At 39.7% G+C, this 23,899-nt stretch overlaps 1 protein-coding gene across 2 annotated transcripts in view; it reads left to right on the top strand.

The window, feature by feature from the left end:
- The first annotated feature begins 6,601 nt into the window (after positions 1–6,601).
- Positions 6,602–23,899, top strand: part of ADAMTS6 (ADAM metallopeptidase with thrombospondin type 1 motif 6) — a 145,258-nt gene continuing 127,960 nt past the window's right edge. Inside the window, exons 1-6 of one of the 2 annotated variants that reach the window (XM_005151915.3) lie at positions 6,602–6,698; positions 7,382–7,746; positions 15,055–15,223; positions 18,740–18,954; positions 19,474–19,557; positions 20,025–20,170. In XM_005151915.3, coding sequence (XP_005151972.1) covers positions 6,602–6,698; positions 7,382–7,746; positions 15,055–15,223; positions 18,740–18,954; positions 19,474–19,557; positions 20,025–20,170 — 1,076 coding nt within the window. Of the gene's footprint in view, positions 6,699–7,381; positions 7,747–15,054; positions 15,224–18,736; positions 18,955–19,473; positions 19,558–20,024; positions 20,171–23,899 lie in introns of both variants that reach the window. The other variant, XM_031051632.2, reaches the window with a different exon arrangement.

The raw sequence follows: 23,899 nt of genomic DNA, 5'->3' as shown, positions 1-23,899 counted from the left end.
TCAGCGGAGACAGGTGATGTGGCTAAGGTACACCCAGCTGCATCCTGCTGCAGGGCTTCCGAGGTGAACGTGATTTATCCAAGTGATCATCTTATATATTAATTTGCTGCGGAAACATGAACTTTGAAATATTAACAAAAAATACCCATTTCAACGTCAGAGACACCTGCCTTAATTACCCAGCCGTACCACAGCAGCAGCTGCCTAGGCAGGTACAGGGCGAGGAAAAGGAAGGTCCGACGCAGGATGGCGCCCTCGGTATAAGCAATTAACCCGGGGAGCGCAGGCTGGAAGCACACCTCCCGCATGAGAGCGTTTCTCCTTCTTGAATGCCCGTGTTCCGAGGGAGCGCTGCTTTCACAGCTCGGCTTTCTCGTGCGCTGGTACACTCTGCTACTACTCGGCCCACTGCAACATTAATTTGCCCAAGCGTTGTAACAGGGTCTCACAAATCAGTATCTACTGTATTTAGTGCGGAGTTCAGTGTGAACGATAACAAATGCGAGTACCTTTCAGGGGTATATGCTTATTTTGCTAACGCTGCTGTTAACAGAGATTTCACATGCTTCTGTGCAGAGTGTAACCCCGCTATCGCAGTGCTTCACGTTCAATGGTGGGTGTGCGGAGTTTATTGGAAGTTTATTGGAGCGCCAAGCACAGCTCTGACTTGCCCATCTCGCAGGGCACATAGCTGTCCAAGGGTGACCAGTGTCAGCACCTAGGGTTACTCACTACCCTCGGTGATAAGGCAACCTCACGGCTGATCCTGCGGGCCGGTCCTGTTCTTTCGACCCTCGGAGGAGTTCCCGAGTAGCTGTGTCTTTCCCCGCGGATCATTTCACAGCCGAGCCAGCTACTGTGGATTCTCCAGAAGAATTACACCTACTACCTCCGGCTCAGGAGGGGAGCGCACACCCGCACCATTCGGGAAGTAATGTTAGCAGAAGCTTGAAACCTTAGAACCTAGATTTAGGAAGGATTTTTTTCTTTTTTCCTCCCTCTTTTTTTTTGGCGATCGAAATTAACTTGGCGGGCAGGGTAGGTCTCGGATTACCATCCTTCACCACCGCTGGCTCCGCGGAGCAGATGCGGTCCCGCGGCCATGCCCTCTGCCCACCATCCTCCTCCTGCCCAGCGGGACCCTGCTGCCCCGACCCCCGCCCGCCCGCTCCCCGCCCCGCAGCAAAGCAAAAGCGCCTTGCGTGGGCACAGTCGGACCCGGTCCGGGCTCAGATGTCGGGCCGCGACCCCCACCTCCCCTCAGCTGAAGCGGCGTTACTTCTTTAATCAAGGCCCCTTACGGGGCGCGAGAAGGGACCTGCGGGCGGGGAGAGACCGCCCTGAGCCCGCCGCCCGCTGGCAGCCGCCTGCACATTGAAGCTGCCCCGCCACCCCTCCAAGGCCAGGCTGGGCTCCCCAGCAGCACAGGGCAATGAAGTTGCATGAAAGACACTACCCCCTTCCTCCCCCTCCCCGCCGGCCGGTTTTCGTTACCCAGACTGTACCCCTGCCCCCCCCCGCGTCCACGTGATACAGCGCGCATGCGCAGCGGCTGTGCCGCCGTCCGCTGGGCACATCTGCGGCTGACGTCAGCTTTCTCCGCGCCGTCCCCCGGGCGAGGCTGCCAAGCTCCCCGCTGCTGCCGCGCTCGGCTTGGCCGGCGGCCGCAGCTGGAGGAGGTCTGAGGCTACTTCAACCAAACTTTCCTGAGCCCTCCCTGCTCTGTCTGCCTCCTCTCTCCTCCTCTACCCACCCCACTCTCCCTCCCCCCAGCTCTGTCTCCCGCTCCCTCCTCTCCCCCCGAAGCTCAGATGATATTCACATGGTATTTTGCACAGAGGAGGCTGCTCAAGAGGAGGGCACCCACCCCCACCCCAATATAAGCCTGTTTTTCCTTCCTTTCTTCCCCCTCTTCCGTTTTTTTGTTGGAAAGACAAAATGTGCAGGGTGATAGGTTGGGTGAATTGATGGCATCCTTCCTCCTGCCAAGCCAGCCCGTTTTCTAAAAACCCCTTTTAGGAAGGAAGGCTAGAGAATCTTATTCACTTGGAGAATAGAGCCCTGATGGTTGCTTGCACAGAGGGGGAAAAGCAGAGAGGAATACGGGAACCGTCCTGTGCAATCCCTATTGTTTGAAACTTACTTTATATCAGAAATTGAAGATGAAAACGGTAAGGAAGATTTCACGATATTCAATGAAACTTTTGCTTTTCTTGTGTCCTGAGCGATGGTGCGTGCAGGGCTTTAGGGAACGGGGGGGAGGTTTATATAGTATTAGGCGAGGTGCATTTGGAGTAATTTCAGAGAGGTCTTTGAGGATGGGGGAAGTGGGTGCAAGGATTTTCAGCCGTAAAGAGCAGTGATTTATGGAGAACGGTCTCAGTGCAATTTTTTTATATATATATATTTTTTTTTTAAATTTTTTTTTCACACTTGATACTAAGCTGTTGGTAGAGGGGGCGGACGGGGGGACCCCAACCGAGAACCAAGCAACAGATGAACCCCAGAGGAGCCCCAAGCCCCGAGGACGACTCGCCACCGTTACTCGCGGTGTCTCCGCGCTCGGTCCCGCCGTTCGCTGCGGTGGTCAGACAAGTGCACGTTCCGTGCCGGGGCGGGGGTTAGGGGGAGGGCGGCGCCGCCGCCGTCCCGCAGCCCGCTGCCGGCGGGGATGCCGGGCTCTCGCCGGGCTCGTCAGGAAGATGGAAGCGTGTGGTTTTGATTTACTTCGAGCCGCTTAGGATTTGCCAGACTTCCAACCCCGCGGAGGCGCGTTTGTCGGTGTGTGCCTGTCTGCACTTTGGCCCGGGGCTTGTAGGGACTTTGTTTGGTGGGAGGAGGTAAGTGGGCTTTCGCATCGTGGCAATGTGTGTGTGGGTTCTGTCTTCGGGATTTTCTTTCATTGTTGTACAAGAGAGAATAGAGGAGGGAGGGAGGGAGAGTCAGACTCTTGTTTTTATTTGGGCTGCCGGTGCAACGCGTTTGGGCCAAACGCCAAGTGTCTGGGTCACACGCGTTTTATCCAAATAGATTCAGCGCTGCTGTCTGGAAATGGGCTGCTGAAAGTTAACTTTAGGATCAACTCCACCGCAGCAACCAGACTCTTCCCTTCAGCCTCCCTAGGGAGGAGGGCTTTTTCTTTCTTTTTTTTTTCCTACCTTCTGGATTTTCTTTGAGGAATAATGTGTCTGGTGAACTCCAACTTGATTTAATACTAGTTTGTTTTTGGATTTTTTTTTCCTACTTTCTGTGCGTGCAGACGCGTGTAGTACTCATCTGTATACGTGTTGGGCTGTGTGTGTAGCCGTGTTATTTTTCCAGTCTGTCTACTTGTTTTTTTGGGGGGGATGGTGTGTGCTTTCTTTGCGTACGCTCCTAACTCCTCGACAGCGGGAGTCAGTGGGACGGGATGTGCCGCTCGCGACCCCATCTCCCCGGGGACCAGCCGGCCGGCCCTGCTGCACATCGGGGCTCGCATAGCGGCAGTTCTACTCCTCACGCCTGGGTTTCTGGTTCATTCCCAGGGAGGAAGAATCTGTCCGTCCCCTTTGTACGTGTCCCGCTCCGCGCCGCCCCCCGGCCCCAGTCTCTTCTCACTAAGCTGTTCACGGCGGGCTCTGCGCGCCGCTGTTTTCGCCTAGGGAGCTCCTGAGGGCACGGCTAATCCGCTGTTTTTGAAGCCCTGCGACGCTTTTCAGGGCCAACCCTGATACCTGTAATTGAATTTGTGTGATTGATGCCGCCCGCCCCCCGCCCCGTCCCCTCCCGCCCTCCCTCATCATTTCCGTAGCAACCACTCGTACTGCCGGCGCGGCGGGACGGCCGGCCCTGGCCGCGCCTCCCCTCACCGCTGCGCTCCCCGCCGCCCGCCCGGGCTGGAGAGGGCGGGAAGGCGGCGGGCACCTCTGGGCTACGGCGGGGGAAACGGGCGATGGAGCCGTGGTGACCTCCCCGCCCGTCGCCCGCCGGGAGCGGGGCTGATTCCCGCTCGCCGCGGAGTTAGACCCTTCCATTCCGCCTCGAAGCCTCACCCCTGGTTGGTCTCTACGAGCCGGCGCGGTGGTGTCGCGTTATTTCGGCAGTTCGCCTGCGACCGGGAGACCTCGCTGCTGCTGCTGTTGCTGCTGCCGCCGCCGCGAAGCGCGCTGGAGCCTGACGGTTCTGTGGTGAGAGCCCCGGGTGTGGAGACCTCGGAGCCGTGCAGTCCCCACGGGTGTGTGGCACTCTAGGCACGTGTGGGGATGCTCTTGCGATAATGGTCTCCTGATAGCTTGCCTGTCCCAAAACCTAAGCTGCTTCAGTTTAAGAGATGCTTTAGTTACCCAAAAGTGCCTTTGGTTGGATGGAGGCTCCCCGTGCAACCCAGGGGTGATTTGATCTGAGCAGTTTGGGAAGTCACTTCCCCATAGTCCACTCTCTGCCTCAAAGTCTTCTGGTATGTTCATGCCCCTTTTTCTGCTTGCTGAGTTTCAATGGGTAGGAAGGTCCCGGCACTGGTGATAGACTGCCAGTCTTGTCAGTGCCTCCACAGAAATGGCAGTGCCACACGGCTTTGTCATTGGCACCCTAGTTCCAAAAACCATCTTATACTTCTTCTTTGCTGCTTGTGATTTATAGTTAGGCAGCAGCTGTGGTTTTAGGTGATGGTTCAGGACATGGAGCCACACCTGCCCTGACAGGTGGATGAATTTGTAGCTCAGCCATGAGGTGGAGGAAATGCTAACTGTAACCTTGATGATGACCAAATGTGCCATTTTGTCAACAACTAAAAGTGGAATACTGAATATGTGCTTACCTCAAACTTCATACTAGAGGTACTGTTTCTGGAGTTATCTGAGTGTTTCATTCCTCATGTCTGTGATTACTCTTTAATTCAGAGCGTTAGTGTACCTGTGTGTAGTCTGCCTGTTTCACTGCTCAAGTTGGCTATAATACTTTTGGAAAGGAGGTTAAAAACTTTGCTAAAGTTTCCAGCAAGCCTAAGATTAAAGGAGATTTTTCTTGTGAGAAGCTTGGAACGCAGGACAGCATTTCAAAGAGACACCTGCAACAACAGTAGATGGAGGGTGACTGTTGGACACTTGACCAACACCCACCATGTGGGCATTGGGTGTTGGAATAATGGACACTGTAATTCACATCTGGTATTCTGAGCTACCTAGCCCTTTAGGTACTACAGTTTTGGGAAATCTTAATGTTAGAATAACGTATTATCAACCTATTAGGCTGAATGTGAGCCCCGTGTTACACTTTTTTTCAGTGAAGTAAAAGCTGTGAGGCAATGTTACCTCTGTATATGGCAGTAAGCAGTTATTACTGGTCTGCAGTGTCCAGTTCTGGTGTCTGTGCATGGAAGGGGATGCTGATGAATTGTAAAGTGTTCAGAAAATAACTGCAGAAGTATTTAGACATCTGGAAACTGGATTGTACAGAGTAAGGTAAACCCAATACATTGAGCTGTGTATCAAGAAGCGTAGAGAGGTGCTTATATCAGATTATAACTACCCATGCAAGGAGAAGAAAGCAGCTCATTAGCAGATGGGATAAAGCAAGATTCAGTGACGGGAATTTGAAACTGGACATTAGCAAATTAGGAATAAGGCATGTTATTTAGTGTACTAATGTAGCTGAAGAGTATAGGGTTGATTATGTCTCTTCAGAATTTGTGAGATATTCACAAAAATTTTTGACAACAAATACTTGAAAAATTAGAATGTGTGTGATGGCTAGCTTCAGATACTGAAATGTGATCTTTGGTATTAGAATGTGCAGCATTTCCATTTAAGTGAATGAGCATTCTGCCTGCATAAGCAGAACCCAGGCCCAAGTAATAACAAAATACATGCTGCAGAAAGATCAGATAACTGTACTCTGGATTCTTTCCCAGGTTCTTCCTTTGTCAACCAGTGTATATGGTATAGTTATTCACTGCTGAAATCAATGAGTGCACAGCATTGATTATACCTGGAACAAGTCTGAACACAGTATTTCAGCAACAAGAAACCTTGATTTTATGAATCCTTATTCCTATTTAATATAAAGTGAATGTGTGCCCTTAAGCTGTGTAGCTTTGCTGCTCAAGGTTAATGGTAATTCATAATTTTTGTAGTATTGTGACCTTGGACCATGAGTAATAATGGTTGAATATTGTTTCAAAATAGTGCTTTGCCTGTTCACTGTAATGGCTTAGTGTTTTGTAATATTGATCTGTTTTAGTAAAAAGAATTTGCCTTGACTTGGCTAATCTTCTTTCTTCCTTTCCTTTTTTTTTTTTTCCTTTTTTTTCTTTTCAGGAAAAGAAATGGAACAAGTTCAATAACTGTCCAGTCTGATATCTTAAGGAATCTTACAAATACTTATCCTGAATTGAGAAAATGACTGCAGATATAGAAGAAAGTACAGGTTATTGGAAAAGAATACCTGTCAAAAGGTGGAACATCCAATAGTTAATTTGAAGTAATATAAAATAAATATACCTGACCTGTTATGGTGCGATTCTGGAGTGGAGTTAGCTCTGTAGCGCGTGGGTAGCTCCCTGAAGAGAAAAAAAATTAATAAAAAAAAAAGGTGCTTTCTGTGTTTTTTTTTTTTTTTTTAAATTATGGAAATCTTTTGGAAGACGTGGACATGGATTTTGAGCCTAGTCATGGTTTCATCAGAATTTCACAGTGACAACAAGCTTTCATATAGTTCTCAAGGTAGGGGTTCAACCTCTAGTTGATAAGAAGCATCTATTTTTGCATTGCATGTGGGTAGTACTTTCTAAATCACGTTTATACAATTCATGAGATCATATGGGCTCTGCTCTTAGGTTTATCATGATTCATTGTCATGGAATTTTATATGCAGCAAATCTGATTAAATTTTTAATTTTGATTTCTTTCTACTTTTAATTGTAGGAAAGCATTGCAAATTAAATCCAGTAAAATGTTGTACTTGATAGTAGTTTAGAGACTTGCTGTAATACTAACATGTTTTTAAACTATTAATTAAGGATCTAGTTTTATGTTGGTCCATTAACATTTGTAGTTTTTTAATAAAATGAAGAGCTATTTCCATGTTTTTACATGTTTTTAGGTTAGAATTTAGCCCCAGATGTTTATGTATTTTGGGTAAATAGGAAAAGACATTTAATTAAGAACTTGTGTGTTTCCAGTGATATCAAATAAATAGGAAACTGAACATATTTTCTTGACTTAAAAAGAAAAAAAATAATATTTTATTTAGTAAATTGCTGCATCTTGCATTTAAAAGAATAACAAAAATTACTTGTGAGAATGATAAGATTTAACCAAGTATGGTTTATGCTTATGATACCACTGTTATATTTTCTTCTCTTCTATGCCCACACTTTGGACTGTCTTACCTTGTGATTACAAAGAGGAATTCCTGTCTTACCTTGAACATTACCAGCTAACAGTCCCAATAAGGGTTGATCAGAATGGAGCTTTCCTCAGCTTTACTGTGAAAAATGATAAACCCTCAAGAAGGAGGAGGAGTACAGACCCTTATGACCAAGAACTGGCAGCATCTAAATTATTTTTTAAACTTTCTGCCTATGGCAAGCACTTTCATTTAAACCTGACTCTCAACACAGATTTGGTGTCCAGACATTTTACAGTAGAATACTGGGGGAAAGATGGACCGCAATGGAAGCACGACTTTTTAGACCAGTGTTATTACACAGGATATTTGCAAGACCAACACAGTACAACTAAAGTGGCCTTAAGCAACTGCAATGGTCTGGTAAGTGCACATTACATGTTCTATATAGTAGTGTGTTTGTCCCTTTCAAATTATAGAAGAACCACTTAATTGGCATATTTTTCAGTTTTCTGAGTACCTGCAAGAAGTGGACAGATAGAAGGATGCAGAAATCCCCTAAAGCCTGATCTGGGTCCTGGGGAAAAGTAGCTATCAGTTTTTCAAGTTTAATTTTAAGTACTATACGAAGACCCGATTCTGTAGTCCTTTAGCAGGCAATGTTTTCAGTGTTTACAGTGTCTGCACTAGGGCTGCAAGATAAGGTCTGTGCTGGCATCCTTACAGGTTATATAAAAGTGTTGCAAGATCAAAGGGTGGAAAGGAGGAAACAGTGGATCCTTTAGGATGCCGAATCTCTCTGCAAAGACATTGGCTGAACTAAACACCTGCTTGTTGTCTTTGAGAATATGGGTTTAGAAACCTAAAGTAAATAACAGAGAAGAGAAATTACTTGTGGTGGAAGTTGTCATTGCTACAAATTCAAGGAGTAAAGAAGAAAGTAGGTACTTTGCAAGTACCAGCATTGGAAAGTAATTATTTCCCTTCCTCAGAAATACATTGTTTACAAACTGTAAACAGTTGTATTTAAAACTAGGACTAGAAATTCTCATCTCTTCCATTCTTTTACTGTTCATCTCTTGATCATGGGGTCTTGCAGGGAGTAAAGCTTCTTTTATTCCAAACAGAAATTAGAAATCAAATGCCAGAAACTTTAAAACCAGTCTACTGGGTAATAAAACATTAAAATAGAAGAGTATGGCTAGGAAATACAAAATCAAGAGCCATTAATTTCTCTAGTAAAAATGAATGTATGTGTAAGTTATTCATTCTGTTTTAGTTAGAGTAGAGCACTGGTCACTCCTTTTATTAGGAATAGGCAGAGCTAACTAATTGCTAAGGAAAAAAAGATTTTGTAGACTTGCTATACTAATTCCTGTTTATCCTTGGAAATGCTATTGAGTAGTGTATCTTGGTACATTATTTACAAATAAAAGCCAGCTGCTTCAGACCTAGATAGGTTGCATTACATCCAGCTACTTGTGGTATCCCTGATTCAGTCCAGGTTAACATTTGGAGTACTCTTGAGGAAAAATAATTTTATGGGGATTTCCAGGGTTAAGCGAGTGTTTTCTGAGAAATGTAGTTAAAATGATGTTCCACTGAATGTGATACGAGAGTTTGGTTAATGCAGATATGCAGGTCTAAATTTAGTGCAATTGCACTTTGGTTTTGCAGTTCACATATAATAACTCCTTTTGTCACACTTATTTAAGCTCTTAAAGTAATAGATTCAGTCATTTTGCTTTTGGGCTCTTCGCAGCTAAAACACACTATGGAGACCAAATCCCTGCTTTCAGGACTTGCTTCTTACATAGATGCATGCAGCCTCTTATAATCTCCAGAGTTTTTGCCTGCTGAGGCACAGGGTGGTTGGCTCCCTTGTAGCCTGCAGTCATGCACCTGCCGTTGTGCTCCCCTTTCAGTTCCTCTCTTATGCTGGCTGGCCAAGAATGTTTGCAGTGGGGTGCAATGGTAGGCTCGACTCAGTGTCATCCCCTGCGGTATAGAAACATCTCTGTCAACCAGTGTTGGCAGGGCCTTCTAGATAACTGAGTGTGGGAGTTACCACTCCATTCAGATAAATCCATTACAGTTATTTTTAAATTATGATTCCCACTGACAAATATTTTGTTATAGAGCTGCAGGTTAGAACATGTTTAAAGAAGGAATTTGTAAATATTGGAGACAATATTACTTGTTTCAGAATTAGTGATAGTTCAGAATATGTCATGCTTAAGGCATTTTTTGTATTTTCCAGACTGATAGTTGGTCTGCAAGAAACTGCCAGTAGCATTCTGTATAGTCTTTGATTGACATCTGTCTTAAAGCAAGTAATTTTAAGTTTAAAACATGGGGTAATGTTTAACAGTGAGGTTGCTCACAAGCACAGTTTTAAGCATTCCATTTGTTCCTGTTGTCTTGTTAGGCTTCAGGATTGCCAAATGAGTCAGATTTCTTCCCTGCAATCAATGTTTTGTGTTACTCTGTTTTGTTATTCAGGGTAGTCAGGTGAGACCATGATCTAATTAATGTAAATGGTATGACTTTTGAAGAATACTTGTTTCTGAGGTGAGTTCTATTGCAAGGAGGGCTTTCTGTCAGTGGAGTTATAATTAAAGTGATGAGCAGTCATTTCACTTCACTGTCTTTGTTTTCTGCTTCAGCCTCTCCCTTTATATTTCTCATTACCAAGTGCCCCAGAATTACAGGCTGCTGCTTACTGAAGTTTCATTCCAGCAATTTCCATCTGTGGGGCCCTGATTATGCTATAAATTGTCTGAAGTTCTGAGGAAAGCTCTATAATCCAGTGAGCAGTCATGTGAGGAAATTGAAGGTCTTGTCCAGCAGGCTTGCTGGCTTCTAAACTCGTATTTAGTGTATGTTACATTTGTGGAAGGATTGCAGGTTTGGCCTTCTCATGAAAGAGCCTGCAATGAGCAGCATTTTAGGGCCTTTGGATGTTGGGTGCAAGGCAACAAGCCTGAGGCTTGCTGAAGCTGAGTATGTCATCCTGAAGGAAAGGTGAGAAGAAATGGTATTAGACTGTCTGAAGAGAGAGCTTCACCTCAAGGGAAGGAAGACTGTCTAATTCTGAGGATACCATGTCTTAAAGAAGAAAAGCTGTGGAGCTCATAGTAGTGGAATTGACCAGAAATCAAACTTTTTGCATTCTCACCCACCTCTGTCCTCTGCCTAGTGACAAAGCTCTTAAGTGAGTGCTTAAACAAGTTTTCTGCAGTAGCTGCTGTTCTCATTTTGAGCTGAAAAGCCCAGTAGTGCGAAATAGTTTTAAAATGTGCAGAAAGGAATTATTACTAGGAAGGTGTATGAGAAGTTAAATCACATTTTGAGGTTACTATGATTCCAAGAATAATGGAAAAAGCTAGATATTTCCATGGCATGTGAAATTCCATATGCTAAATAACATTCATGGTGGGTAGCACAGATGTCTATCAAAACAGAAACGATAAAGCACAGGAAGTAGGATGTGGCTAAAAGCATGACCTTACTTGGTTAAAGGAGGGATTATTTTGCTGGAAGACTTGACATTCGTTTCATGTTTTCCTAAATTTATTTATGTATAAATTACTCATATTCTTCTGAAATTAGCATATTTGAAAACTCATTCTACCATAAAGAAATAATAGAATCGTAGAATATGATTTTGACAGGGACCTCAGGGATCATCTGAATAGGAATTAGAATCATAGAACAGTTAGGGTTGGAAAGGACTTTAAGATCACATGGTTCCAAACCCCCTGCCATGGGCAGGGACACTTTACACTAAACCATATCACCCAAGGCTCTGTCCAGCCTGGCTTTGAACGCTGCCAGGGATGGAGCATTCACAGCTTCCCTGGGCAACCCATTCCAGTGCCTCATCACCCTCACAGTAAAGAACTTCCTCCTTATATCCAATCTAAACTTCTCGTGTTTAAATTTTAATCCATTACTCTTTGTTGTATAGCTACACTCCCTATGAAGAGTCCCTCCCCAGCATCTGGTCCAACTTCCCTTTCATAGATTATAAATTTAATATAGTATGGCATTTTTTGAATAGTATGTACAATAATTTACAAAAATTAGGAATGATATTGAAATTTCTAGTCTTTGTAAAGATTTGGTTTTCTCAGTCAGGGTATTTGCAGCTCTCTGGTACTACTATGTATTTGCAGTGTAGACATATACTATTCAGAAAATTATATATAAACTGTTGTTCTAGTTTAAGGTGTCTCATTAGATTTCATGATACACTGTCTCAGGCCAGATTATTGATTTATTATTATTTTTTTTGTCTTCCAGGTACGCAGTAACCTAATGCAATCTTTTTCCTCAGCTGACAGTGTATAGCTAGCTGTAGGCATACTGAACAACATAGACATGTTTTCAGATGTTTTCATTACTACTACTTTAGATTAAAAACGGGTAAAGCATAAAGTCTAGAAATGTTTAAGGCATGGAGAAATTGTTAAACAGTAGTGCTGTCTGGAAAAGACACATTTACTTGTCCTTCATAATGCACTTTGCTTCTGTGACTGATGGACATACCCCATCTGAAGAAAGTTAAGGCCCCATCTGGACAGCCTAACAGAAAAAGATTCCTTTTCACAAATTCAGGGGAACTCCATGTGGATTCACAGATTTGCCTAAGCATGTCAAACTGCTGGAACCAGACCTTATATATGTTAGCAGGAGTTGGCAGACTATAGTGGGATTGGATAACACAGGACCTCAAACAATCTGTTTTAGATAATAATCTTGGGAATGTTACTTGTAGTAACTTGGGGCATTCAGCTTGTTTCTTAAATTCATGGTATTTTGTAAAAACCTTTTGCTGGTCATTCTTTTGTTTTAATGGTATTTTTTATGTTTTGGAGCAGAAGTTTAATTTACAGACTGCCCAAAACTAATAACAAAACTAAAAAACAAAAAATCGTTTTAAAGCTCTAAAAGGGCATTATTTCAGTCATCTGTTTCAACTGAAATTGTATTCTGCTCTAGTAGATTACAAGTCAAAAATAGTGTTTAGAATGTTGGTTTGGATATAATAGCATAATTCCCGCTATTAATCAGGCGTTGCTGAATGCATATACAATTGAAGTGTCTCTAGCCATATGAATTTTCTAAATTCGTAGTTAGAATAAATGCTGGTTGTCACTGACATAGATACTTTTTATGTACAGGATTGAGAGTGCTTCTTAAAAATTAGTTATTGCAGTTCAACAAGACCACTTGCATCAGGTTGATACTGGAAGAATGTTCTTGTTTGCAAGCAAAATTAGTATGTTTGGTACATGTATACCATTTTAAACCTGGTTTATGTGAAGGGCATATGCAGAGGAGGTTTGTTTCCAATATTTATCAAATCATTTGGCTAGCTGCAGCAACTGTCTTCATACATGTTCTGAATACCTGGTGGTAGGTGTAAAGGAAAATTTATTTGCTATTCTCAGCTAAATGTTATTAAAATCACAAACCACCGTAGTGCTTGGACAGGTGAGATCAGATGTCAACTAAGCATAGGGAAAATTAGTGATCTTCTTCTAACCTTTTTCACTGCCAGTACCTGAATGTGAAGGATCATAGTTTGCAGACATTAACAATAGTTCTTTTGCGTATTTGCTCTTGCAAATGCACGATTTGCATAGAGGATTAATGCTGCAATTAAGTGTCATTTACGGCATCTGAACTGACTCCCACTGAGGTAATCTTGTTTCTTAAAGCTATTGGTTTCTGATATAATTCTCATTCATGCTCAGACTTGTTAACCTTGCTGGACTTGAATACAGACAGGAAGGATGTGTGCTTCAGAATAGTCAGCTTTAGTTTCAGAAATGCTCTGTTGCAGAGACAGAGCCACAGGTTGAATGGTACTTCTGGCTTCTCAGGCTTGGCATAAAGCAGACAGCCTGATGGTGTTGGCCAGAACCACTCTGCAGGACTCTTTTCCTATGGGAACATAACAGAGCTTATAATGGCTCAGGATTCACTTGAACCCAGATGTCTGACATCCAGACTGGATGCAGTCCAGACTGTCAAGGTTCTTTCTGCACATCTGGCAAACCCAGCTACAATTTGGTTTATATTTTCAATAGTATTTAAACAGCAGTGTACTAGTAAGTGATTTATTTTCTAGTTAAATCTAAGACTTTAAGTAACAAAAAGACATTGTGAGAGGAATTTGATACCAGCATCTGCCAGATTAATATAGATGCTTGAGAAAATAATTGAGTTCATAATGAAAAATGCCACTGAAGAGGAACAATTACTGTTATAGTCACTATACATAGTCTATACAAGGAATATATAATTGAAAGCTGCCGTGTGTTCATACACATTTTCAAAACTGGTAATAGGGTTATAGTTGGAAAAAACTGTTCTTTCTGATGTGTTATACAGTATTTTTTCTCAAGTTCTATGTTGTTACTGAAACCCGGTTATTCCTGGAGTGAAGAACAGGAGGCATTTGATGTACAAAACAGCAGCAGGAGCAAGAACTTTGACTAGAAGTACGCTGGCAAGCCCTCATCTTGGAAGCAGCTTTAGGATATTGAGAGCAGATAATGTAGCAAGTGGTCTTACGACTGATCACAGGAGTCTCATTGAAGGAAAAAAGATAAGCCCTTTAAAAAAAAGGTTAATGCATAACCTTTATGGATCAAAGGTGTGGTAGAAATCTGTGATTCATCAAACCAGGGTGTGAATGCAGAAGTTCCTGCTTCCACTCTCCTATCTGATGAGTAGCTCTTGCATTGCAGAAAGTTCATGCATTCAGAATTTTCCAGATATTGGTACCAGAACTTTTTATTCAGCAAATATGGGTGTAGAAGTGTGTCAGTGCTTATTCCACAGTCTTTCTGTATCCACAAGGATCTCCAAACTGGATTTTCTGCTGAAGTTCTGTTTTAATTGCTGAAGTTTCAGGAAATTGCATAGTTGGCCTGAAATGTCCTCTTTCTTCCATAAACCACTTCCTGTTTGGAAGAAGCTGAGTTCACAAATGTGGAAGTTATGAGAGTAGCGTATCTACTATTCTGAACTGCAGTATGAAGAAAAAAATCTTCATTTGTTATGGAGAATGAGGTCTAGTGCACAGTTTGCAACAACTTGGATTTGCCAGATTTGTGGCAAGACTTTTGAAGGAATAAATGCTTTGTAGACAGTGTATCCCAGATTAGTATTAATAAATTTGATTTTAATAACTAGCTCCTTTTAGGAATTAAACATCTGGATGTAAAATGCTGAATGGTTTCCCTGAATATATGTTCTAAAATTAATCCTTTGTGCGGTTTTGCTTTGATGCAGTATGTGGCTTTAAGCATTGACCAGTGCGGCATCATAGAGCGAAATTGGTCTTGCTATTTGAGCAAGACCATTTTGGCTTGGCATTTTAATGGATATGAATTGTAGTTTTGGAACATCTCTGAAGAAATTATTTGTCGTTTACTAAGAACATCCCTTACTTTTTTACCACATCCACCAAAAATGATGGGAAAGAACTGCAGAAATTGGACAATGATATTTTTATTCTGTTCTGATTGTGTTGCTTATAGGGGCTTAATTTTTTTCCCACTAAAATCAATGAGAATGTATTGATTTCTGTGTTGGCTTATAGTTGCGGATTTCTTCAGAGATAGATGATTGTCAAATGTTTTTTAAAGTTAAGCTTTCAGTAGGAGTTATATATTGTCTTTTTCTAGTGTTTATTTTCTTACTTTCTTCCTTAAGCACGGAGTGATTGCTACAGAAGATGAAGAGTATTTTATTGAGCCTTTAAGGAATATAACAGAAGATTCTAGTAACTTTAATTACGAGAATGGTCATCCTCATGTTATATACAAAAAATCGACTATGCACCAGCAGCATCTCTATGATCACAGTCGTTGTGGAGTCTCAGGTAAATGAATATTAGTGTAATTCATTAAAAAAAATTATAACTTAAAATGTATTTTAAAATCTTGTTTGGTTTACATGTAAGACACAGCGGAGAATGTAGCAATGGGAATCCTCCTTTTGGGTGATGCAATGTGCCCTGCTGAAAAGTGAGTTTGCCTTTTTGTTTGTTTTTTTTCAGATTCAGATCTAGAGTAGAGTGTCTTTTGAAAACTGAGTGGAAGAAGCCTTGTTTTACAACTCTGTTGTGTACTATGGTAGTAATGAGTAGAGCACAGGCTTCCTCAAAATGTGCTGTATATACACTTTGTTCGACAACTAAAAAGCGTAATTGGTTGACTGTGTATTACAGCTCAATCTTTAGTAAGTGTTCTCTTTCATTTGAGAAAACTGGACATGCAATAAATGTGTTAGTATTATGATTAGTAATACATTGGAGCTTTTGTTTTTATAGAGGCTTATGGTGTTTTGATACTGGCTTTTGGTTCAGTGGGTTAGCATTATTCCATAATAGTCAGGTATCCCATTTACAGGTGCCTTATAGGAAGGATTGTAAAGTTTTAACTGAGAAATATTTTTCTTGTCAAGCAGTTTTAACTTCAACAAATACAGTTTTCATGTACTCTTTAACACGTTTTTCACTTGGTTAAAGAGAAGCTGAATGCTAATTTCTTGAAGGCAGCATGGAGTAAATCTGACAAGTTATTCTAGAGCATTAAATTAATGCTTTTTTTTTTTGAGTAATAGAAAAATGTTCTAACCTTGTAATTTATTTGTATTTCAAAAATAGCTTGTTCTTAGAAGTTCAGTCCTGGACAGTTGTATGCTATGTGATTCAGTGCACAGGGTAGGCTGACAAATACTAATTTTACAATAAAATAGTATCACTGTCCATTTCTGTAACTTCAGCTTCTTTTGGAGGTTGTAACTTTCAATAGCACCAGTTGAATGAATTTACAGTACAGTCTGCAAAGGCCCATGCTTGGGAGACATTTTTTTTCCTGAGTATTCCAATTAATTGTGCTTAGGGAATGTCAGATTTTATGTATGTAACTTTTGTTTTAGTTTGGAAGCATTATTCCATCTTCTTCTGTTATTGCAGAACTAGTTTATTTATTACTACCTGCTAATCAGTGAGAGTACTGAAGTGTGTTCATATTGTAGGGAAAGCTGTCACTTAAGACTCTTGAAATGAGTGGAGTGATTATGAAACATGGGATGATGTAATTTTTAGCATTATTATTTCTCCAGCAAAAGAAAGGCTATTTGCATTTGTGAGATGTCATCTTCAAGATCAATGCTTTGGAAGTCATTTTACCTCAAGTGATGATTAAGTGCTGTCAGCTGGTTTGGTCAGGTTGCATTCAGTCATTCTGGTGCTTGTTCCATCTGTTGTATGGTTCATATGTATGTATCTTGTGTCCATTTTTTGTGAAGTGTACAAAAATCTTTAGCATTTAGTCCTTTGCCTATTTGATGCTGCCTTTGTTCTTGGAAGCTCCTGTGCATTTCCTGAGGTTTTGTATCTGTCACATCCTGAATTACTTAATTATTCAAATACTAAGGAACTACTTTTTACAGCCCTGGGCCTACTGTCATGCTCTTTCATCTCAGTTATTCCTTTGCCTTTTGCTCCTGTATACTACTTTCACTCTGTGAAAATTTCTGGAAAACTTCGTTCTTTCCAAAATGACAAGGTTTTATTTTCCAGATGATGTGTTATTTTAAGTTCTCCTCAAGGGTACCAAAACTTTTTAAACTTGTTTTCTGAACATTGTTGCAGCTTTACCCTGAAGTGACATTGCGTCCAAAGCATCCCTAGAATATCCAAAAGTAAAATCAAATCTTAATTTTCAGTTTCACAGCTTTCAGACTCTAGGACCCAAGCCAGGTTTACAGTAATCTTCAGGGCATTTGACTGGTTTTGAAAGTTTTGAGCAGTCCAATTTTGTGTTTTGAAATGCAGTTGTATCAAACCTCTAGCTACCCTCTGGCAGTATATAGTTTATTTTCGCTTAAGTGAGATGAAAATCTTTAGGCAATTAAAACAACTTCAAATTTCCGGCAGTAGACATAAAAACTAGGGAAAAAGCTTAGTGGTCATTATCGAAGCCTTAACAAGGCTTTAATACCTGATGCATTTTTTTTTTAAATAGGTTATATTTGCAGAATGAATTATACTTGCAGAATAAGGACAATTTTGCTACCAGTATTTTTTCAATTACTAGGTTTATTTTATTTTTTTATTTTTCTAAAATACACACCTTTTTAAAGGCAACACTGTGTTCTCAGAAATTACAAGACACTGTAGCAGTGGGAATGCTGAAGCTTTGTATTCCTGGGTTTGACCTGAACATACGTTCTTTGATGTGTAGTTATTGCTCTTTGAAGATAGCATGCTTGGTTGAATTACAGAAAGCATTGCTTTTTCATGGAAGGTACTGGTATTATCTTAACTCATCCTTAGCTGAATATGTTTTAGTAGAGATAAGGCTGCATCACAGAAGTTGCTCACTTGAGTGGTACAGTTCAGACAATTATAAATGTCTGTTAACATTCTCATATTCATCCATAACTAGGAAGAATTCCTCAGATATTTTGAAACCCTACTTAGGTAAAAACAGACTAATAATATACTTTAATAAAATTGAAGTTGAGATCTGTGAGGGTCTTTGTGGAAAAGGGATATTTAATACACACAAAAATGCCAGTTTTGCAGGGAAGGGTGGGTTCAGTTTTGTCCTGATGACAGGAATTCAGATTCACAGTAAGTTTGTAATGTTTGTTTTGGTTTTTTAATAATCAGTCCCTTGCATGCAAGAAATATTTTCTCTGTATATCTATGTGAAACAAGTATAAGAACCAACATGTTTGAATTAAAATGAGTATTAAAAATAACTGTAGCAATTATCGCATGTTAGGCCATTTTAAACTTCCCATTATAGTTAATTCACAAGGTAGATAAAATGTAGCCTGATAGCTTTCTGAAGAGAAAATGATTTGGCCTGAAAACTATAAGGCAGGTAAGCATAATTGTCTAATAATCCCAGAGTTTCACGGGAGAGAAACAGCTTTTTTTTAGTGTCTTATCAGTGTGTTTAATTCCTTAGTATGTTTTGATACTTTTTACCTTGATCTTGAATTTTTGTTTTCCAGTATGGTTTTTTTTTTTCCAAATGTCAATAGCTGTTTTGTTCTTAGCCTTAAAATTCTGAAGTGTGCTTGTGGTTAATTACAACTAATCTTTAGTATTAACTTACATATGTAAAATCAGATCCTTTAGGAGAAGATTCATAATTTAGTACACTAAGTCAAGGAGAGTTAAGAATGTTAGAACTCAAGAGTTGGTTTTCCATTACCTAAAGTATTTTACAGTAAAAAAAAGTAATTAATTTTGCTTTGCCCCAAGAAATATTTCTTTGAAAGCTTGAAGATTGAAATCTCAATGTAAACAAGCTGCATTTGAATGAGTTTTACTACAGACGCCTCTGAAGTGTCTAATTATTTTGGTTCCTAGGAGACCTGACAAGAAGTGGTAAACCATGGTGGATGAGTGATGCATCTGCTTTTCCAACTTCACTTCCAGTCAACGACACACTAAGTAGTCATAGTCGACAGAAGAGATCAGTAAGCCTTGAACGGTTTGTGGAAACGCTGGTAGTAGCAGACAAAATGATGGTGGGATACCATGGTCGCAAAGATATTGAACACTACATTTTGAGTGTAATGAATATTGTAAGTTTCATCCCGCTGTGTGTTCATATGAATAGGCATGTACTGAAATGATAAAGCAACTGTAGGGTATTTATGTATTGGCATGAATAATTCTTTCAAATATATCAGCTTGCAGGAATTAATAGTTAAATATGGCAAATGTTAGCATTGTGGCAAAAATGCAGTACTGTTTTTGTCAAGAAGTATACTGATAATTTTTAAATTATTGTCTTCAATTTTAAATTCATATGATTACCTTTAGATTATACATTTATATTCTGTTTAAATCAAAAGTCTAGGTGATCTTTGTGCTGGATGAATTATGAAACAAGGTATAAACATTTTTGAGTGAGAAGTGTAGCCCAGTAAGTTTGTTTCACTGAATGGTCATTTTTTTGGTCCAAAATTAACTCTTATGCAGGTGATAATTAACATTATCAAATTACATTGAGTGAGAAAATAGATTAATTTTTAACTATTTAGGAAACAAGTAGTGTTTCTTGTCTGACTTTGTGCCTTTTCTTATTTTCTGGAGGTCAGGTTGCCAAACTTTATCGTGATTCCAGTCTAGGAAACGTTGTGAATATTATAGTGACACGTTTAATTGTCCTCACTGAAGATCAGGTAAGAGATGTTCCATTAAGCTTTATGTCCCTGAAATAAAAGTTACATTATTGTTTAACATAGATTTCATTTAATTATTTCTTGAAATGGCTGCATCTGAGTACAAAATCTTACAATCTTTCACTACTTTAATCAAGATGAAACAGTTCGAAGGAATATTCCTCATGTATCATCTCAGATATCTGTTCTACTTCAGGTGAATATTAATACACTTTCGGGGATGCCAGTTTTATATTTTTTTTCTTTTTGTATTTACATAATCAGTAAAATTGGAGCAGAAGGAATTGCTGTTCGGTAATACACAGCTGAACTTGGGGTCATATTTTACAGAGATAAAATTTGGCAAGAAGGGTTTATTCCTAGAAACCACTGCTTCTAATTATAGTCCCATTTTAGTTTTCAAAAGGCTTAACAACTGACCTTAGTAATTTGTTTGGAACATTTCTGGTATGCATGTTGTATTGCAGCCAAACTTGGAGATAAACCACCATGCAGACAAGTCCCTCGATAGCTTCTGTAAGTGGCAGAAATCCATTCTCTCTCACCAAAGTGATGGAAACACCATTCCAGAAAATGGGATTGCCCACCATGATAATGCGGTTCTTATTACTAGGTATGGTCATTAAAGTATTGTGTTTATTTTATTCTATTTTATTTCTCTAGCTTTCTTGTTCTTAGCGGATATATATATATATAGGCTAGTTGTAAAATAATATAATTGGTAGGTAATCTTAAGAGGAGAAAAACTAATAGATGGCTTGTCTTAACTGTATCAGACTATTAAACTATAGATTAAGAGTTTGGAAAGTAATTTTCATTATTCATAGTTGCCAATGCAGAGTATTTCAGTAGAACAGATGGATCCTATTGAACATTTTATACTTTCATAATTAAAAAGAATTCATAAGGTTATGGAGAACAAAACAGTATGGAATATGTTTCGTTAACCACAGGTAATGTTTTTTGTAAGAATTTCAAACCAGAGCCTCAACTGCTGTAACAGTATTCTTGCTGAAAAACAGGTTCTTGCAGATTCAGGCAGTGTGAGAATCTCCTTTGTAGCCATTTTGATTTATAATGCTTCATTAACATGAGAACTGACAGTTTTAATAGGGAGTTTCAAAGCCTGCGTATATCCCCATTTTTCTGCTTCTATTCCACCGTTAACTGTGATCAGTTCAGCAAAGCTTGCACTGTAATCTTGTAATCCTGATAAATGTGTTCCTGTTTGTCCTTTGGCAGGTATGGGAAGGCAGCTACACTTTATTAGGAGATCAACTTCCCATTGTTTAAGGATACTATTTATTCTTTTCTGTTTTGTTTAAATAGCAGCAGGTGCAGTGGCACATATTTGAATTACCGTCTTTTTAGAACAGTTTCTGCTTTCCAGGACAATGTGACCCTTTTGTGGAAACATTGTGTTCACTGCAGAAAGTTTTAAATAGTGATTAAAATAATGGCTCTTTCCTGGAATTTTGTGCAAAAGCTGTAAAAGTGGCTTTTTTAATTTTTTTTTGTGGGGGGAGGATGTGTGGTTTTTGCAAAAAGGAAAAAAAAGGTAATTAATTTTGGGAGGAACGAAAAGGTAATTAATCACTTGCATGTATTTTCGCATGCATATTTCAAACACAGTTGTATGTGGTCATTCATACTGTGTAGTACCAGTTAAAAGAATGAAATGACAGAGTGATATAGAGAGATGTTACAGTCCAAGAATTTTTAGAAAATAATATTAAAGTCCCTAACAAAAAACAAATAGAATGAAATTCAAAATAAAATATGGTTCTATTCAAAGATCTTGATTTTTCAGAAAGACCTTAATTTATGCTTCATTTTTTGCATACAAGGAATTCCTTCACTAGGGCTGCTCACATGTAAAATTAAATATTTCTTTACAGCTGTGCTACAAACACATCAAGCTTTCACTGTTATAATTTAGGCAGTCAGTGAAAAAGTGTAATCCATAGGTGGTATGTTGGCATGTGGCAGTTGAAGCTCCCCAATATATATGTGCAAGCTGTGTTGGCAACACTGTATTTTACTGTTAAGGCTGAATAACCTGACATTTTGTTAGTATTATTCTGCCACTGCAAAGCACAGTTGTTTATTTTCTTTCACTGTTGTGCTTTAATATGTTTTATTACTGTATATTCTGTACTGGCTTCCCTGTTCTGGTAGGATGTTCCCAGTGTAGTTATAAGCAGTTCAGTGTTCTAGACAAAGGCTTAAGTCAGTGCTAACTTGCAGGCCTTAAACCGCAAAACGATCAAGTTTTCAGAGAACATGAATAATACCCATTGAAAATTAATTTTTTTTTTCCAGCAAGAAGTAGTAAATATTAAGGACTTATTTTATTCTTCTGTATTTCTAGTAATCATTTAAGTATGCTGCATTTTTTTAGGACTTGTATAAGGCTTTGGACAGCATAGTCTAGTGTGAGGTGTCCCTGCCCATGACAGGGGGGTTGGAATCAGATGATCTTAAGGTCCTTTCCAACCCAAACCATTCTGTGATTCTCTGCTATCCTTTAAAAAGGACATAATTATAGAGGACATATCTATTATTAAGTTCAAAGTTTACTTTTAAGAACTTTGCACTTCTAAGTATTTACCTGTATTTGAAGTCAATAAAATGTCTTAGTGTAGCATCTGCAAGGTAGTAATACTGCCTTTATAAAGCATCACTGCACGTTTAAATTTAGTTATGTATGCTTTCACAAAAGAGTGCTTGCGTTCATTTAATAATAATTGCAATGTCTAATAAGAATTCGAAAGGCTGAACTAATCAGTTTGAATCAGTCAGTCAGGCTTTTACTGAAACTGCTAGCTGTCCTGGCTCTTACTAACAAAATGTATCAGTATATGTGAAGAATAGGTTTTCTTTCTTTTTTTTTTTATAATTATAGATGAATTACTGAAGTGTTAACATGCTTGTTTTCTTTCTGTTTTTGATCTCTTACTGGATGAACCAGAGTTAGTGCATTATATGAGAAAAGGCTGTAGCTATAGTGATTTAAACTTCCGGTGTGTTGGAGAGGTCTTCAGTAACCTCTTCTTGAAGAAATTTGAACCTATACTAAACGTTACTTCTTAACCACTGTAATATTTTTTGAAAGCAGTTTCCTGTATCAGTCCCACTGATGCTGCTCTGTGGTGTTTTGGGTAATTATGTTTTCATTGAATTTGACACTGAAACCATTTTTGATCATTGTGGGTATTAGGGAAAGTAGGAAAGTTTCAGTTTAACACTTTGAGTAGTTTTCTGTTGATTAAAACCATGTTCTTCAGGAAGTAATGGATAATCAGACAGACTTTTGTACCCCAAACTAGTTGTATACTAAAACCAAGTAGCCTCCCTCACATGGAGGTGTGCTAATCTACTAAATCCTGTGGAGACATTGGTATGCCTGCTAAGCTACTGGTCTTTGGACAAGAGCCTGCCTGTGTTCAGAGTGCCTGGTGTATGGGTTTCTCCGTTGTGGCCCTGCAGGCACCCTGCAGAGCGCTTATTTTACTAAGTGTGTAGGATATTGCAGAAAACCTCTTTGTTGAATAAAAATAATTAAAGCAGGTAAGAGAGTGGTCCAAGTAAGAGCCCTATTCCCAGTCAGAAGAGCAAAATTGTGGTGATGGAAATAGGGTATTACTTTGACACATGGTAACAAAAATAATGTTGTTACTCAACTCACAGTGGTGAGCATTGTGACTGGTTTAGCTTCTTTAATGTTGCCAAACTTACGCTGAAGGCATAAAAGTTATAATTAGCAGAAACACTTCCTGGTACTATTGTCAGCAGAAGCAGCTTCCCTTGGTTTCACTGGGGAGCTTCTGATAAAGGGAACCCAAGGGTAGGTAATAGGCATTATGCAGAGGGCTTATTAAAGAGTCTTGGGATATTTGGTGGCTTTGTGTAAAAAAAAAACCAGCAGTTACCAGGACACTGATAACACTTTTATGTGTGTTGCTGTGTTTTGCCTCCTTTTATTCATTTACTGAACTTTTATTTGTATTTTCTGAGTCTTAAGCGCGTAAGATATTTCAGGATAAAGTTGTGACTGAGTTAATGTTTTAAACCAATGAGACTTTGTTTTTTTTAGTTTAGTGCTTGCTCTGTGAAATTTCACTTAGAGTTTTTCTCTTTGAGACTATACCTAAGTCTCAGATTTTAATATTTTATCTTGTAATTGTCTAAGTTGAGTTCTTGGGGGCAGGTGAAAATAAAATGCTAAGCACACAGGTTTTCATTATGAAGTTGATTAATATTTTAATGTTGATAAGAAAGTGTCTTTTCCATGAAGTGACTTCTTCAAGTGGATCCTTAAAATTCTTTCATCTTACAAATT

This window comes from Melopsittacus undulatus, chromosome Z, assembly GCF_012275295.1.
Source record: "Melopsittacus undulatus isolate bMelUnd1 chromosome Z, bMelUnd1.mat.Z, whole genome shotgun sequence".
In the NCBI taxonomy this organism is placed as follows: domain Eukaryota; kingdom Metazoa; phylum Chordata; class Aves; order Psittaciformes; family Psittaculidae; genus Melopsittacus; species Melopsittacus undulatus.
Note: the sequence above shows the minus strand (reverse complement) of the source record. Positions and strands in the feature narration are given on the sequence as shown.